Raw genomic sequence first — 18,419 nt, forward strand, 5'->3', positions numbered from 1 at the left:
ACTGTTTATTGCGAGGAGGGTGACAGCTGTAGCTGGCTGGGTTAAAGTTATCTTGTTTTTCTGGGTGACCTTCCATATTAACAGGCAGATGCTGCCATTGTCTTGAAGTGCAGCAGATGATCTTATCTGACCTCACCAAGGTTCTGAGGCTGTGTTCCTATCATCTCTCTCAGATGAAAAGATGCCAATCAATCAATCATGCCATTGTCATGGATGCACCAGAGCAACTTGAATCACAGAATTTTTACAGCAGAGAAGGTAGGCCATTCATATAAAAACAAAAAGCTAAAAGCTACTGCGGATGCTGGAAATCCAAAACAAAAACAGAATTACCTGGAAAAACTCAGCAGGTCTGGCAGCATCGGCGGAGAAGAAATCAGTTAACGTTTCGAGCCTTCACGGCCCTTCGGCAGAACTGAAGCATAGTTAGAAGAAGGGAGAAATATAAATTGGTTTAAGGTGGGTGGGGGGGGGGGGGGGGGGGGGGAGAGAGAGACATTGAGGGTGTGGTGATTGTGGAGATGAGCAGATAATCAAAAGATGTCACAGACAAAAGGGTCAAAGAGGTGTCGAAGGTGGTGACATTTGTCTGAGAAAAGTGCTAATTAAGAATGGAAGACAGGGTATTCAAAGTACAGCTCTAGTGGGGGTGGGGTGGAAAGACTAACAAGGTTTTAGTTTAGATTTAAAAATAATGGAAATAGGTGGGGAAAGAAGAATCTATATAAATTATTGAAAAAAAAAAGGGGTGGGGGGGAAGAAACGGGGTGGGGATGGGGGGAGGGGGAGTTTAAGATCTAAAGTTGTTGAATTCAATATTCAGCCCGGAAGGCTGTAAAGTGCCTAGTCGGAAGATGAGGTGCTGTTCCTCCAGTTTGCGTTGGGCTTCACTGGAACAATGCAGCAAGCCATGGACAGACATGTGGGCAAGAGAACAGGGTGGAGTGTTAAAATGGCAAGCGACAGGGAGGTTTGGGTCTTTCTTGCGGACAGACCGCAGGTGTTCCGCAAAACGGTCGCCCAGTTTGCGTTTGGTCTCTCCAATGTAGAGGAGACCGCATTGGGAGCAACGAATGCAGTAGACTAAGTTAGGGGAAATGCAAGTGAAATGCTGCTTCACTTGAAAGGAGTGTTTGGGCCCTTGGACGGTGAGGAGAGAGGAAGTGAAGGGGCAGGTGTTGCATCTTCTGCGTGGGCATGGGGAGGTGCCATAAGTGGGGGTTGAGGATTGGGGGTGATGGAGGAGTGGACCAGGGTGTCCCGGAGGGAACGATCCCTACGGAATGCCGTCGGGGGGGGTGAAGGGAAGATGTGTTTGGTGGTGGCATCATGCTGGAGTTGGCGGAAATGGCGGAGGATGATCCTTTGAATGCGGAGGCTGGTGGGGTGATAAGTGAGGACAAGGGGGACCCTATCATGTTTCTGGGAAGGAGGAGAAGGCATGAGGGAGGATGCGCGGGATATGGGCCGGACACGGTTGAGGGCCCTGTCAACGACCGAGGATGGAAAACCTCGGTTAAGGAAGAAGGAGGACATGTCAGAGGAACTGTTTTTGAAGATAGCGTCATCAGAACAGATGCTACAGAGGCGAAGGAACTGAGAGAATGGGATGGAGTCTTTACAAGAAGCGGGGTGTGAGGAGCTGTAGTCGAGGTAGCTGTGGGAGTCGGTAGGCTTGTAATGGATATTGGTGGACAGTCTATCATCAGAAATTGAGACAGAGAGGTCAAGGAAGGGAAGAGAAGTGTCAGAGATGGACATGTGAAGATGATGGAGGGGTGGAGATTGGAAGCAAAATTAATAAATTTTTCCAGGTCCCGACGAGAGCATGAAGCAGCACCGAAGTAATCATCGATGTACCGGAGAAAGAGTTGTGGGAGGGGGCCGGAGTAGGACTGGAACAAGGAATGTTCCACATACCCCATAAAGAGACAGGCATAGCTGGGGCCCATGCGGGTACCCATAGCCACACCTTTTATTTGGAGGAAGTGAGAGGAGTTAAAGGAGAAATTGTTCAGTGTGAGAACAAGTTCAGCCAGACGGAGGAGAGTAGTGGTGGATGGGGATTGTTGGGGCCTCTGTTCAAGGAAGAAGCTAAGGGCCCTCAGACCATCCTGGTGGGGGATGGAGGTGTAGAGGGATTGGACATCCATGGTGAAGAGGAAGCGGTTGAGGCCAGGGAACTGGAAATTGTTGATGTGACGTAAGGTGTCAGAGGAATCACGGATGTAGGTGGGAAGGGACTGGACAAGGGGAGAGAGTCCACCCCTCCATCATCTTCACATGGTCCATCTCTGACACTTCTCTTCCCTTCCTTGACCTCTCTGTCTCAATTTCTGATGATAGACTGTCCACCAATATCCATTACAAGCCTACCGACTCCCACAGCTACCTCGACTACAGCTCCTCACACCCCGCTTCTTGTAAAGACTCCATCCCATTCTCTCAGTTCCTTCGCCTCCGTCGCATCTGTTCTGATGACGCTACCTTCAAAAACAGCTCCTCTGACATGTCCTCCTTCTTCCTTAACCGAGGTTTTCCATCCACGGTCGTTGACAGGGCCCTCAACCGTGTCCGGCCCATATCCCGCGCATCCTCCCTCATGCCTTCTCCTCCTTCCCAGGAACATGATAGGGTCCCCCTTGTCCTCACTTATCACCCCACCAGCCTCCGCATTCAAAGGATCATCCTCCGCCATTTCCGCCAACTCCAGCATGATGCCACCACCAAACACATCTTCCCTTCACCCCCCCCTGACGGCATTCCGTAGGGATCGTTCCCTCCGGGACACCCTGGTCCACTCCTCCATCACCCCCTACTCCTCAACCCCCACTTATGGCACCTCCCCATGCCCACGCAGAAGATGCAACACCTGCCCCTTCACTTCCTCTCTCCTCACCGTCCAAGGGCCCAAATACTCCTTTCAAGTGAAGCAGCATTTCACTTGCATTTCCCCTAACTTAGTCTACTGCATTCGTTGCTCCCAATGCGGTCTCCTCTACATTGGAGAGACCAAACGCAAACTGGGCGACCGTTTTGCGGAACACCTGCGGTCTGTCCGCAAGAAAGACCCAAACCTCCCTGTCGCTTGCCATTTTAACACTCCACCCTGTTCTCTTGCCCACATGTCTGTCCATGGCTTGCTGCATTGTTCCAGTGAAGCCCAACGCAAACTGGAGGAACAGCATCTCATCTTCCGACTAGGCACTTTACAGCCTTCCGGGCTGAATATTGAATTCAACAACTTTAGTTCTTAAACTCCCCCTCCCCCCATCCCCACCCCGTTTCTTCCCCCCACCCCCCCCGCCTTTTTTTTTCAATAATTTATATAGATTCTTCTTTCCCCACCTATTTCCATTATTTTTAAATCTAAACTAAAACCTTGTTAGTCTTTCCACCCCACCCCCACTAGAGCTGTAATTTGAATATCCTGTCTTCCATTCTTAATTAGCACTTTTCTCAGACAAATGTCACCACCTTCGACACCTCTTTGACCCTTTTGTCTGTGACATCTTTTGATTATCTGCTCATCTCCACAATCAGCACACCCTCAATGTCTCTCTCTCCCCGCACCCCCCCCCCCCCCCCCACCCCCCCACCCCCACCACCCACCTTAAACCAATTTATATTTCTCCCTTCTTCTAACTATGCTTCAGTTCTGCCGAAGGGCCGTGAAGGCTCGAAATGTTAACTGATTTCTTCTCCGCCAAGGTAGGCCATTCAGCCCATTGTGTCTATGCTGGCTCTCTGAATGAGCAATGGAGTGACAAACTCTGATGCTTGGGCTGTCTGGCACCTTTCCGGGGATTTTTGCTGTGTCCGGTGCACTGGAACACTTCCTTGTTGCATGTGGAGTGAGTCAGTGAAATAATCTTACACAATTTTTTAAAAAAGGGCAGAAGAATAAACTCAGTAATCACAGGCCAGTCAGTCTAATCTTGCTGGTAGGATCGGGAGAAAATTGACTGACATTTGGAATAGTATGAGCTAATAGTTGAAAGTGTGTGAAAGGTAAATCGTGTTTGACTAACTTATCCAGTTCTTTGAAAATAATAGTTACCAGGGTACAGCAGTTGATGTGTATGGAAATTCAAAAGGTGATCGATAAAATACCACAAAATAGACTTGTTAGCGAATTAAAATCCATGGGAAGAAACAGCTGCATTAGCTGAGACAGAACGTATTGTATGGTGGTATTCAACAGGAGTCAGTGTTGGGGCCACTGCTCTTTTTGATACATATTCATAGTCTAGACGTGGCACAAAAGGCATAATTTCAAAGTTTTCCAATGAGATGAACCTTTAAAACGTAGTAAGGAGTGAAGAGGATAACGACAGAGTTCAGAAGAACTCAGACAGACTAGTGAATTGTGTAGACTCAAACGTGAAATTTAATGCAGAGAAGTGTAAAGTAATTCGTTTTGGTAATAAGAATTTGGAGATTGGTTTTACAAACCAATTTTCTTTCATCGCACAATTTACCTTTCACAAATTTTAATTAAATTAGGTTATGGTCATAATATCAAAGTTTTCTCCTAACTTCAGATAACTTTCATACCCTGCTTTGAATACCTTTGATGCATCATTTTGATGCTTTCCATTCTACACCCTGATTGAATCAGCCATTCAGTGCTGGTTGTTGAACAGGCTTGCATAAAAGGTCCACGATAAATGGAAACTATGCTGGGGTTAACCAAACTCATTTATGTAAGATATGCAAGGAACAAAGAGAAAATCTAAACGTGAGCAGAAGGAGAATTCTTCCTCTTCAGAGTTTTGACTGGATTTAAATCTGGTCCCAGAGGTAAACAGTGTATTAATTCACTACAAGATCCAATGCCCCTCTAAATGTTATTGTGCAGGAAGAATAAATACCATTGGAAAGGTGAGTTTCTGCATGATTTCTCTATGATCTTCATTCCTTTCTTTCACTTGTGACTGTCCAGCTGTCAGATGGGCACATACAAAGCAGAGTGTGCTGCCGTAAAACTGCAAGCGAACAGCTACTGCTCCTTTATTCCCGGCCTTTCCTCCCATCCCAGTCTTCACCCTATCCACGGCAACTTCTCTGCAAAAAGGGAAAAAAAGAATGAAACATGTTTCATATTTGTGTTTTACTTCTCATTTGTCTATTTGTTTTATTTATTAACACCATAAAATAGGAGCAGGAGTGGCCATATTGGGTCCTCAAGCCTGCTCTGCTATTCAATAACATTCTTGCTAAAATTTTACATTAACTCCACTTTCCTATCCTAACTCCATATCTCTCAGTTCTCCTGGTGCCCAAGAATCTATCAATCTCAGTTTTGAATATACCTTTTGACAGCATCCACTGACCCATCTTTCCACCAGGATATTCAGGAACTAGTGGTGTGGACCGCTCCATAACTTCAGCAATCGATAAGATATAGGAACTGAATTTGAGGTTAGAGACGATTGTGAGGCCAAGAATGTCAATAGCAGAGTCACAATGAAGAGACAGTAGCTGTTGGTTAGATTTGAAAATAGCCTTTTTAGAAAATTGAATGAAATAAGTTTTTTGTTACCAAAGTGGTATCCCTGGATGTCAAATTAATTGAAGGAAGCTGATGAATGCAGATTGCAATTGTCAGTAAATAATGAATGGGGTTGGATAACAAATGCATATAGTCACTGATAAAGATCAGAATGGGAGAGGAAACAATGTCCTGGGAAGTTTTGAGTTAATGGGGAAAATAAGAAGAGGATGACAGTCAGCAATTGTACAGATAGAGCAACCGGAGAGTAAATTAGGTAACTATTAGCAGAGTTTTGCTGTGAGATTATTGATTGGTGTCCACTATGATGCACTTTGTCTAATTTTGGAAATTTCCAAAGCATTGACATATGATTCACTATGGCATTCAAAAGCATTGTTTCAAAAATATATGATATAGGCAGGGTGATTAACATTGGAACAGCCATACTGACATCCACCAGTCATCATGGCTTATCTCAGAAGTTGCTGCAATCTCAATGTTGCTTCCAACCATAAGAAGTGTTGATGTGAAGGGCAAGGGATAGTGTGGACAAGAGCATATTTCTAAGGAAAAGGAAAGCTAGACAGAGAACAGGTTTCAGATTTAACCTGCAACTTGACACCAATTTGCAAACTTTTCATGAAGTCAACAAGTCAAGTTTTCAGAGAAAAGCAAACAAGAACATTATAATTTTGTGAAATCCCATTATTATGAAAATCCTACCTCTCAATGTTTCAAGTACATCTGATTGTGGATAAAATGACCAACTGGGGGCACAATCATCCCAGATTTGTATGAAGTGCAGTAGCGGGTGGGAAAAACGATGCTTTATCCAACAGCCGCAATGGCAGCTTTTCACGTCTTATCACCCCAAACCTGCCAGCATTAATCATGCATTCCTGGGAAACACGCCGCTTCCATGGTGAGCGGGCTCTCATTCGTCGGCCACACCGTCACCTCGCCGCTTCATCACGTTGGGCACCATATTTAAAGTCCAGTCGCACACATACCTCTGTGCTTCCAGCCCATGGCTGCTACAAAGACAACAGGATGGCCCCAAAAGGCAAAAAGACTGCAGCCACCAGGTTCAATGCGCCTCCCTCTAGTGCCTGTTGGACGCAGTGGAGGCACATGTGATGTCCTCCACCCCCGTTCTGGGTGAAGACCAGCAAGCAAGGTCACCAATCCAGTATGGGAGGCGGTGGCAGAGGTGGTCAGCACCAATGCCCTGCAAAAGAGGACAGCCACCCAGTGCCAAAAGAGGATAAATGGTCTCATCAGTTCCACCAGGGTAACTCTCGCACTCACAAGCCCATCACACATCCACAGGGATCTCATACCTCAAAGGACAACACCACTAACTCTCACACACACCCTCACATCTCCATCAGGCTCATATCCTCTGGAGCTCGCGTCCTCATCCTGTCCATGGCTCCGCACACCACACAAACATTCCACGCAGTGCCATGTGTCCTGCTCACACTGTCTCCATCTGTTTTCATGCAGGAGAAGCTGGCTCATAACAGCAGGGAGAGGTTCCAGACCGGGGCTGGAGTGGCCCATGTTAGGCTGCTCACTAAATTTGAGGAGCGTGCCATCCCGCTGACTGGTGAGGACATGGACCGTGCCTGCAGCGATGGTGAGCAGTAAACACCCACATAAGGATCCTGCACCACATTATCCCTCTTTCAACATAAATATGAGCTCTCTCTCCTGCTTTTGACTCTGCTGCCATGCACTAATTATCTCTACTTTGGTTCACAGGGAGCTCTGCCAAGACACCCACACCCTCAGCCAGCCAGGCCCTCAGCTCCATCCAAGTCCTCACCTCCAGCTAAGAGGACACCTCCTCCATTGAAGAGCTGGAAATAAGCAACCTGAAGACCCGTCACAGAGCTTACCCACACCCTCCACCAGCCCAGAGGCACAAACCTCGGTGGAACCAAGATCTAGAGCAGCTCGGGTTCACAATCTGGTGGTCACCACACGGACACATGTCCACAGCAGCAGGAGGCAGTTTGTGCGAGCTCCCCGGCACTCGGAGGATTGCTGGGGAAGAGGCATCTGTGAGGTCCGAGTCAGATGATGAGTCTCTGGATTCGGCCTTCCAACTCATCCTGGAGAGTCAGCAGAAGGCATGGGAACATCACGCAGAGCTGTTGGAAGCCCTCAGCAGAGTAGTTCACGCGTCGGAGGAGTGTGACTGCCTGCTCTCTGATGAACTGGTGCCCACATGCACGTGTATGAAGGTCTCCAGGGGGAGGATTGCACACACCATGGAGACCGTAGTTCAGCAGAATGTGGAGACGTGTGCAGACCTGCACTCCATCGCGGGAGCCATGGGTGAGTTCCTGCAGTGGCAAGGCGAGAGAGAAATAGGGCACCTCGGCATCCTCCCAGGTGCTCCTTCCCCTCAACAAGTCAGGGTGGGGCCCTCGGACACCCTAAGGGAGGAGGAACAGCAGCTGGACACCCATGGATCATCCACTCAGAAATCTCGGATCTGTCCACTCCATCCGAGTCCCCTTTGCCTGTGAGCCCCTCAACCTCATCCTCTGTCACTACAGAGGGAGCAACTGGCCCACGAGTGATTCTGGAGGGAGAAGTGTGTGTATGTGGAAGGGCCTTTCAGAGCCTCGTGCAAGCACTCTCCCACCCACGTGGATCCTTCACGTAGCACACTCATCTCACTGTCCCGAGCATTTTCAATGCTGCCTGCTAGGGTTCACTTTCAGTTGTCCATCTGAGCTGACCTGCATCTCCACCCACCCACTGATCACACTCCCATGCAGCACCTGTTCTTGTCCACCACGGCTCTCATTTCAGTTAGGATTTGGACAACATGGTCTGGATTTGGTTTTTTTTGTGCACTCCCTAATCTTTTCCCCTCCCCAGTCACCCATTTCCTTTCCCCCATCACAGTTGACCCCTTGGCATCACCTTCCACTTTCCCTCCATGACCTACCAGCCACAACCCTTTTCCTTTGGGGATGTCCAGGTGAACTGCACAGTTCCCTTCCTTTCCAGAAATCCCACCTCCCATCCACAGTCGCTCCCTGACCTCCCTCCTTCCCACCCCCAGGGTCCTTGTCTGCCTCCAAGTCCCCACCAACCACCCTCGCCATCTCTTCATCCGCTAACATTGAACCCCCACCCTCCCACCTCGCTCTGCCCTCGGTCATTCTCACCATTCCCTCACACCACTCCCACCCTCAGTTCGCTCTTCAAGAGGCAGCCATGGACCCATCTGACCCTTCCCTTGCACATTCACCTAGACATCCCCACCCCCCCTCCGGACCCCTCCCTCCCCGGGACCCCCCCCAGTCCACCCACCCCACTACTGCTTGGGAACCCGGACTCCCTTCCGCACTTAGTCCCTCCACCTTCCTGACGCCCTCAGACATGCTTACTTCTTCCTCCAGCTTTACTCCTTCCCCCTCCCTTACTTCTTCCTCCACCCTTACTCCCTCCCCTCTCTAGGCTCCATTCTCCCACTGACACCCTCCCCTCTCTGCACTCCTTCCTTCCCAGACTCCTTCCCCTCTCCGCACTCCTTCCACTATCTGAACTCCTTCCCTTAAGCCTTCCACCCCCCCTTACACTTAACTCCCCAGTTGCCATCTTCTCCGCCATTAGCCCCTCCACCCCCCGCACTCCCTCCCCACCAACTTCACCCCTTCCCACATTCATTCCCCACCTCCCAACCTCACCCCGGCCGACACTTTCATTCCCCCTATCCCAAACTCACCCCCCGACACCTTCATTCCCCACCTCCCAACCTCACCCCACCCGACACCTTCATTCTCCCCCTCCCAACCTCACACCCACCTCCCTCTCCACTCTTCCTCCCCCACCCCCTCGACCATCACCCGTTGTGAGCATCAATGGTGACTATCCAACTTCTGTGAGCTGTTTCGCAGCAGAGCCACGTCCATGAGAATTCACCCAACATGCCATGGATGTTCCTCCAGGGTCATCTTGCTGTCGGGCCCCAGCATCTTCTGCTCCTCGGTTGTCTATGTTGTGAGCAAGGCCCTGGCGGTAAGTCCCAACTTTTGCACATCACAGTTGACAAGGCGTGTTCTGCACTGGTGTGTTTTCCCGCTGACGTGAGCAGACGATCCAGTGGAGATGGGGTGGGAGGGTGAGTCCGGCAGGCTGGCCTTATAATGATATGCTGATGTATTACAACGAGGTTCCCAATGTCCGATGGCGGCCAAAGCCGACGATCACAAACTGGTTTCACGGTGTCGTGAAACTGATTTTTGGCCTTCTTGCCTTATTATCCATTCAGGCCACCGAACACTGCTGGCGCCAGCGGGCACGGAAAATCCCAGCCTGGTCTAAGTATCTCCAAAGCTCCCATGTCATCAAGTGACAATATTAGGGAAATGTCGGCTGGATTTTCAATCTGAGGTCGGCAACCCAATGACTGGAATATTTTTGCATCCCGATCCTGCACTGTCAGTGTCAGTGAAGCTCCACCATTTTAAAATGCAAATTGGCCTGGGGGATGAGTTTGGCGCCTAATTAGTGGTGCTAGGAGATGCCTGGAGGTGGGTCCTTTGAAAAGGCAAGCAGCAGCCAAGACTGGGTTTGTCATTCACTGAGGAAATGGCATAGGAGAGTTCTCAGAAGGCCAGCGTTAGAATGGGCGGGCATCCACGAAGGACTAAAAGCAAAATACTGCGGATGCTGGAAATCCAAAACAAAAACAAAAATACCTGGAAAAACTCAGCAGGTCTGACAGCATCTGCAGAGAGGAATACAGTTGATGTTTCGAGTCATATGGACTCGAAACGTCAACTGTATTCCTATCCACGGAGGACTGCAAGGTTCTCTGATGCTGCTGATTCGAGTCATGTCTAGCACAAAGATTGTTGTTGGAGGTCAGTCATCTCAATTCCAGGACATCACTGCAGGAGTTCTTCAGGGTAGTGTCCAAGGCCCAACCATCTTCAGCTGCTTCATCAATGACCTTCCTTCCATCATAAGGTCAGAAGTGGGGATGTTTGCTGATGATTGCACAATGTCCAGCACCATTCGTGACTCCTCAGATACTGAAGCAGTCCATGTCCAAATGCAGCAAGACCTGGATAATATCAAGGCTTGGGCTGACAAATGGCAAGTAATTTTCAGGCCACACAAGTGCCAGGCAATGACCATCTCCAACAAGAGAGAATCGAATCATCACCCTTGACATTCAATGGCATTTACATCACTGAATCCCCCCCTATCAACTTCCTGGGGTTACCACTGACCAGAAACTGAACTGGACTAGCCATATAAATACTGTGGCTACAAGAGCAGGTCAGATGCTAGGAATCCTGTGGCAAGAACTCACCTCCTGACTCCCCAAAACCTGTCCACCATCTACAAGGCACAAGTCAGGAGTGTGATGGAATACTCTCCACTTGCCTGGATGAGTGCAGCTCCAACAATACTCAAGAAGCTTGATACCATCCAGGACAAAGCAGCCCACTTGATTGGCACCCGATCCACAAACATTCGCTCCCTCCACCACCGACGCACAGTGGCAGCAGTGTGTACCATCTACAAGGTGCACTGCAGGAATTCACCAAGGCTCCTTCGGCAGCACCTTCCAACCCCATGACCGCTACCATCTAGAAGGACGAGGGCACCACCATCTGGAAGTTCCCCTCCAAGCCACTCGCCATCCTGACTTGGAAATATATCGCTGTTCCTTCATTGTCGTTGGGTCAAATTCCTGGAACTCCCTCCCTAACAGTGCTCTGGGTGTGCCTACATCACAGGGACTGCAGCGGTTCAAGAAGGCAACTCACCACCACCTTCCGAAGGGCAATTAGGGATGGGCAATAAATGCTGGCCTAGCCAGCAATGCCCGCAAACAATGAACAAATTTTTTTATAAACTGAGGCAGTTGCTGAGAGATGAGCAATATTGATCCTGGCGACCAGAAGTAATCCGCCCAGAGATACCTAAATGGCCTGGATGGAGGTGGCAACAGAGGTCAGCAGTCGAGGAGTGACCAGAAGAATGCGGGTTCAGTGTTGTACAAGACTCAATGACCTGATAAGGTCTGGAAAGATGAGTGACAAATGACACCCGGGTGAGAGGCCTCTAACTCTGTATACAGCAGCATGTACACAAGCTGAGCAGACTGAGTGCCCACAGTTCTCCTCAACATTGTCAGAGTGAGTTGCATCATTGAGATGTTGGCTATTCTCACAATAGAATGTCATGTTGGAATAAGTGAGGCCGGCTAGCCCGCTCAAACATCTTGGTTTCCTCACCCTACACGGAAAGAGAGCTCACAACAGTTGCGCAGGTCTCAAATGGGTGGCGGTGTGCCAGACCGGCACAATCTGACCCCAATGGAGGTGGTGGTGCTGGACAATGTGAGGGTGTCATCAGGTGATGGTGAGACAGGAGGCCATGAAGAGCATCAATTTGATAGCTCTATCATCAGATGAAGGGCAGGGAGGAAATTCTTGTCCAATGCACACTATGGGCTCAATCCCCCAGGTTTGCACTAATTGCGGTGGTGAGCAGGAAAAATGACTTTTTACCCACCGGCTACAATGGCGACTTCTCATGGTGATTTGTCCTAAATCCGCCGCATTAATTATCCATACCTGGGAAAAATGCCATTTCAATGGCAGGCAGACTCCAATTTGCCCTCCATGCCATCACCTAGTCACTTCATCACGCCGGGGGCCACATTTAAAGTACAGCCACACGAACACCTCTCAATGCTTCCAGTCCAGGACTGCTACAAGGAGGACATAGCTCCAAAAGGCAAGAAGACTGCAGCCCCCCGGTTTAGTGATGGGTCCCTTGAGCGCCTTTTGGGCGCCGTGGAGGCCTACCGTGATGTTCTCTATCCCCGCTCTGGCTACAGGAGGGGCAGCAACATTACCACTCTGGCTTAGTAGGCAATGGCAGTGGTGACCATTGCCAATGTTGTAAGAAGAGGTTGGCCATCCAATCCAGATACAGGGTGGATGATCTCATCCGTGCCGCCAGGGTATGGCAACCACCTCATCACTCTAAACTCACACACTCAAGGCCATCACACATTCACTGGCATCTCACTCACTGCCAGCTAAACGGATATCACCACTCACTCTCTCACACATACCCTCTCATCTCCATCTGGCCTCATCTCCTCTGGGGACTGCCTCCTCAGCCTCACCATCTTGAGGCCACTTGCACAGGTGCCCCCATACACACACTGGGAGACCCTCCTTCCCCAGTACAGCCCTCACCCTGCAGCCTCTTCCCTTGCCTGAGGCCACATCCCCCCCTTCCCAAAGCAAGCCCTAGTCCTGCAGCTGTGGAAAAGCCACTCACACCTTATGATTGGTCTGGTAGGTAGAGCTGCCCATGAGCTCCCCTAAAAGTGACGTGGTGCTGCCTGTGAAGCCTGGCGCTGATGGCTGCGAGTGCTGACCGAAGCAAGGTAGGCAAACGAACCTTGAAGTCCCAAGTGAGGTGCAGCTCGCCAAGTGCACGCCTTATATATAAAAAGAAAAAACTACTGCGGATGCTGGAAATCCAAAACAAAAACAGAATTACCTGGAAAAACTCAGCAGGTCTGGCAGCATCGGCAGAGAAGAAAAGAGTTGACGTTTCGAGTCCTCATGACCCTTCAGCAGAAATTCAGTTCTGTTGAAGGGTCATGAGGACTCGAAACGTCAACTCTTTTCTTCTCCGCCGAAGCTGCCAGACCTGCTGAGTTTTTCCAGGTAATTATGTTTTTGCATGCCTTATATATGCTGTTGTGAAACACGTCGACGTGTAATCACATCTAGCGTGGGAGGATGATTCCTGCGGGCTGGGCTTATAATAATACGCATCTGCATTACAATGAGGTTCCTGACGTCTGGCAGCAGGAAATGCGGCCCGCCATTGATGGGCAGAGCGAACGATTGCAAACTCACTTCACGACATAATGAAACAAATTTTTGGCCTTCTTGCCATATTGTCCACTCACGCCACCGAACACACCTGATGCCAGTGGACATGAAAAGTTCTACCCTGTGACTTTATAAATGCTATGGGGTTAGCTGTGCTGAGGTACCTGCTGAGTAGCCCGAGTTCTCATCACCACATACTTGTGTTTCCCACAGGGCCTGCAGTGGAGGGATCTGAGTGTCCAGCACATTCATCACCTGCCTCCTCAGCGGCGACAGATTCCACAGGGCCTGTACTATCACATCCTACCTCCGCACCATTCACCAGTGCAGACACACTCATCTAAGCTAGGCCTCAATCACTGAGCTAGTAATCCAGAGGTCTAGGCTAATGTTGTGGGGATATGGGTTCAAATCCCACCATGGCTACTGGTGAAATTTAAATTCAATTAATAAAATCTGGAATTGAAAGCAAAGCTAGTCTCAGTAAAGGTGACCCTGACAACTATCATCAATTGTTGTAAATACCCATCTGGAATATTATTGTCCTTTCGGGAAGGAAATCTGCAATCCTTACTTGGTCTGGCCTACATGTGACTCCAGAGCAACAGCAATGTGGTTGACATTGAACTATCCTTTGGCCTAGCAAGCCACTCAATTCAAGGGCAATTAGGGATGGGCAACAAATGCTGGTCTTGCCAGTGATGCCCACATCCTATGAAAGAATTAAAAAGGGGGCCAATGGGTGAGTGTCACATCATAAGTGAGCAGGAGTGAGGCAAAGACAGCTGGGGGCAGTTCTGGATGTCTCATACTGGAGGGCACCACCTGACCAATCAAGGCAATGGAAGCAAATCTTCAAGATGCTAACGGTCTGTTCAATGCAGGTTTGTGTTAGCAGATGGCTCTGGTTGTAGTGCCTCTCTGCATTCGTGCCAATGTACTCTATGGGTGTCAGGATCCACCTTTTCAGGAGATAACCTTTATATCCCAGCAGACACCTATGAAGCCTGGGTGTTGGCCTAAAGAGGTGCACCAACTGGGACTCTCGTAGGATGAAGGAATCATGACAGTTTCTGGGAACCAAGCATAGACCAGCTGGACATTTAATGAGCAAAAGCCTTTTCTGCTCTGGAATCTGGGTGGCAGGTCCCTCGGTGCCTTTATGGTCATGTAGATGCAATTGATGACCCCCTGGGCCTGAGAGAATCTATCGATGACGACAAACACAATGCCTTCTGTGCCTGCGGTGTTCAATCTGTCTCAAAATGCATGTAGCTCCTCGCCCTCCAAAATAGGGCACCTACGACTTGCCTGATGGTGTGATAATCTGCCGACAGCAAGATACCACCCAGGGCTACAGCTGATCCCTGGAAAGACCCAGGTGCCACCATGGCCTTGACAGCTGCCGGCAGGGAACAGCCAAAGGTGCCACGAGGCATCAGGCCATTACGGACTAGAGTGCAAATGTAAAAGAGCATCTGTCTGAATAGGTGCAGCCTCCTACAGCGATGGCGCTCTGTCATTTGAAAGTAGCTAATCCTTGGGCAGTACCCGAGGTCTTGGGTAGTGGCACCTTCTCCTTGCAGCCTTTCTCTGTGCTCCTCTAGCCTCCTCCTGACCAGGAGGATGTATCTGCCACAACCCCCCCTCACTATTCTGTCTAAAGTTAGAGTACCTGCTCACATCTCAACATCCTCAGTTGTTGGTTGTTCATTCACCAGGGCTTCCTCTGCCAACCTCTGCTGCCCAAGTGATGCCAGTAGCCTCAAGTCCTTCTCAGGAGTCCCACCACTCACTGTTCACAAATACAAGCCTCTCAGTACTAGCGATGGCAACTCTGTGCCACTGGTATGGTGACCAGTGCATCCATTGGCCCTTATGGCTCCCCCAAATTGTTCACAGCAGCTAAACCCTGACCTGTCCCAGACACTGCATGTTCCCCGTGCTTCCCAACTGAAAATTTAAAACTGCTCCTGTGAAGCCTTTTAATGAGCTCATTTTAATGAGTTAATTGGAGGCATATGGGTTCCCGGCTCCCTCCACTCCTGCCCTTCCCTTTGAAAACTACATCACTTTCCAGAGATATCACGATCCAGTGATGCCCTCTAGGAATGCTATCTTCAATGTGTTTCCACACCCAAACTCACCCCAAGCACAATTGAAAATCCAGGTCATAATATCAGATAATTGTTCCCGCGATAGCTGATCATGTTTCTGTTAAGTATATTCCTATGCTATCAATACGTCACAACAATGTATGAAAACTTTCAATCTCTCATGCTCTAAATCAAGCCCAAATGGTTTTCCAGGTCTGGACAACCAAGCAAAAAAAAATCCTTTAGTATTCACCAGAATTCACGCCTGTGCTGAACATGAAAGATCTTGGAGTTCTCTAATTGTAATAAAGACATTATATGCAGCTTTTACGCATTCAAATGATTTTCCTTGTAACGACCTGTTGAGATCTCAATCAGAAAATACATGCTTTTCTGAAAGTTGGAAATAAATTCATATTTATAAAAACTCAATTATTATTATAAAGAGTCAACGATCTATTCAAATATAAATTTCAGCAAAAAAAAGATTCATTTATATGACACCCTTAACTTGTTCAAAAATCTCAGAGAAGTCTAATTAAAAAAAAGGAATATCAAGCTAAAGAAGGAGATACTTGGAGGAATGACCAAACAGCTGGATTTTAAAGATGTAAAAGGACAAGAGAGAGTTAGGAAGGAAGAGAAGTTTAGTGAAGAAACTCCAGAGGGTGGGGCCTAGATAGCTGAAGACATGACCACCAATGACAGGGTGATGAGCAAGAGGTCAGAGTTGGTGGAATGAAAGTTTGGGGTGTGGTTTGTTGGAGGACTAGAGGTGGTTTCAGAGACAGGCAGTGAAAAAGTCATGAAGCAGTATAAATATAAGAATTAACATTTTAAACCTGAATTCTGGAGGGACTAGGGGCCAATGCAAGTCAATGAGGACAAGGATGATGGGTGAACAGGAATTGGTGTGAGATAGGGCATTAGCATTTTAAATGAGTTGAAGTTTATGGATGGAGTGGAGGACAGGAGAGTGGCCAGGGAACACTAATAGTCAAGTTTGAAGTTGTCAAAGGCACGGGTGAGGATTTCAGCAGCAGATGAGCTAAGGCAGGAACTGAAGCAGGCAATATACTGAGATGAAGTAGTCAGTCTTTCTAATGGATAGGCTAAGGGATCAGAAGTTCAGCTCAGGGTCAAATATGGCGCTGCATTTGTAAACAGTCAGGGAAATCGGCTGGGGAAAGAGATAAAAGTGAAGCCAAGACTATGGAATTTGTTGAGGTCAAAGGTAATCGCTTTGGTCTTCCCACCATTTAGTTGAGGAAATTGCAGCTCATCCAAAATTGTATGTTGGACAAGCAGTCTCTTAACACAGATGCAGTGGATGAGTTCAGAGTGGGGCTGGAAATGTGGAGCTAGGTGTCATCAAGCTTACAAGTAGAAGCTGTCTTTGTATGATGTCACCAAGAGGCAGCTTGTAGTTGAAGAAGGCCGGTAGGGTCGGGGGGGGTGGGACAGTGTTGGTCTCAAGGATCAGTCCTTAGAATTAGACATTGCTGGAGCTTTGGCGACGATTAGTCAGGTAGAAATGAACCAAGTCCCACTCAGCTGAACAACAGAGGAGGAAGATGGTGTGGTCAATCATGTCAAAAGCTGCAAAGGGGTCAAGGAGGGATAGTACACCAAGGTCACAGTCACTGAAGAATTTAATTACTTTGATTATGGCCATTTCAGGATTGTGACGGGGATAGAAACCTGATTGCAGAGTTTCAGGCAGAGAATGGAGAAAAGATAGGTATGGACTTGGGAGACAACAATGCATTTAAGAATTTATGACAGGAGAGGGAGATAGGAGGGTAGTTTGTGTAACAGAGAAGTTGACACCAAGGTTTTCAATGGTTGGGGGGAGGGGGAAGGGGAAGTTGGTGATAAAGGCAGTTCTGAAAACAAAAGGGATAGTATCTGAGTAGAGAAAATCATCGACAATGTAACATAGCATGGGCGGGTGGGGGGGGTGGGGAGGGGGTGGAGGTGGGAGGGTGACTAAAATCCATATTCCTCCAACATTTATATGGGTAGCGCCTGCTAAACTAGAGGTGACCTGCTGAGATGGTAGTCCTGATAATGAAAACTTATAAATGGAAATAACCTAAAGATGGGTCTTGGAAGATTTCAAGTGATGGGCTGTGACTATTTCCTTTGGCAGCTTGTTCCATTGTGGGCTTGTCCTAGGGAAGAAAGAATGTTGATACACTGTCTTGCAAACAAATGGTCTTTGTAGTTTGTGTGGATAGTTATCTCATGTTTTGTCATTGCCAGAGGGCGCCAGGTTCTTGTTTCTGTTAATTCCCACCAGTCCATTCCACATTTAATAGAATGCGGTGAGTCTATTTTCCTCCCTCCTTTGCTGTAGTGATTCCCATTCCAAATCTTTGATCAAGAATGGGACACTCCTATATTTCCCACACTGATTTGTGCAGAATTAAGCAGCACACCTTTGGATCACCTCATTCTTATTTATATTTCTCGCCATATCAGGATCCCCCACTCTACTTGCACACTCCAGGATTGGGTGAACACATGTTTGGTGAGCTATAACTCTGATATTTGTGTTGCAATACCAACGATTCCTCCTCAGAAATCCAAGAATGCCTAATATCATGTCTAACTGAAAGGCAGGAGACCAAACAGTGCCTCAGAAAAAATGCTGTGCAACACTCAATGATGATTTTTTTGGAAATTGTGAAAAAAGATTTGCATTTATATAGTACTTTTTATGATCATCAAAAGTCTCAACGTGTTTTGCAGCCAATGAGGTACTTTTGAAGTGTTGCCACTGTTATAATGTTGGAAATAGTGTCTAACTTGCACACAGCAAGCTCCCGCAAACAGCAATGTAATAATGACCAGACAACTTGTTTCTGTGACACTGACTGAGGGATAAATATTGGCCATGACTCCAGTGATAACTCCCTGCTC

At 48.1% G+C, this 18,419-nt stretch overlaps 1 protein-coding gene across 1 annotated transcript in view; it reads right to left on the minus strand.

Annotated features, from left to right (window-relative positions):
* The window catches only part of LOC144689615 (synaptojanin-2-like), a 283,459-nt gene that overhangs the window by 89,200 nt on the left and 175,840 nt on the right, over window positions 1–18,419 (minus strand). Inside the window, 1 exon segment of the mRNA XM_078556842.1 lies at window positions 4,875–5,067. Coding sequence (XP_078412968.1) covers window positions 4,875–5,067 — 193 coding nt within the window.

The sequence above is a fragment of the Cetorhinus maximus genome, chromosome 14, assembly GCF_964194155.1.
Source record: "Cetorhinus maximus chromosome 14, sCetMax3.hap1.1, whole genome shotgun sequence".
Classification (NCBI taxonomy): domain Eukaryota; kingdom Metazoa; phylum Chordata; class Chondrichthyes; order Lamniformes; family Cetorhinidae; genus Cetorhinus; species Cetorhinus maximus.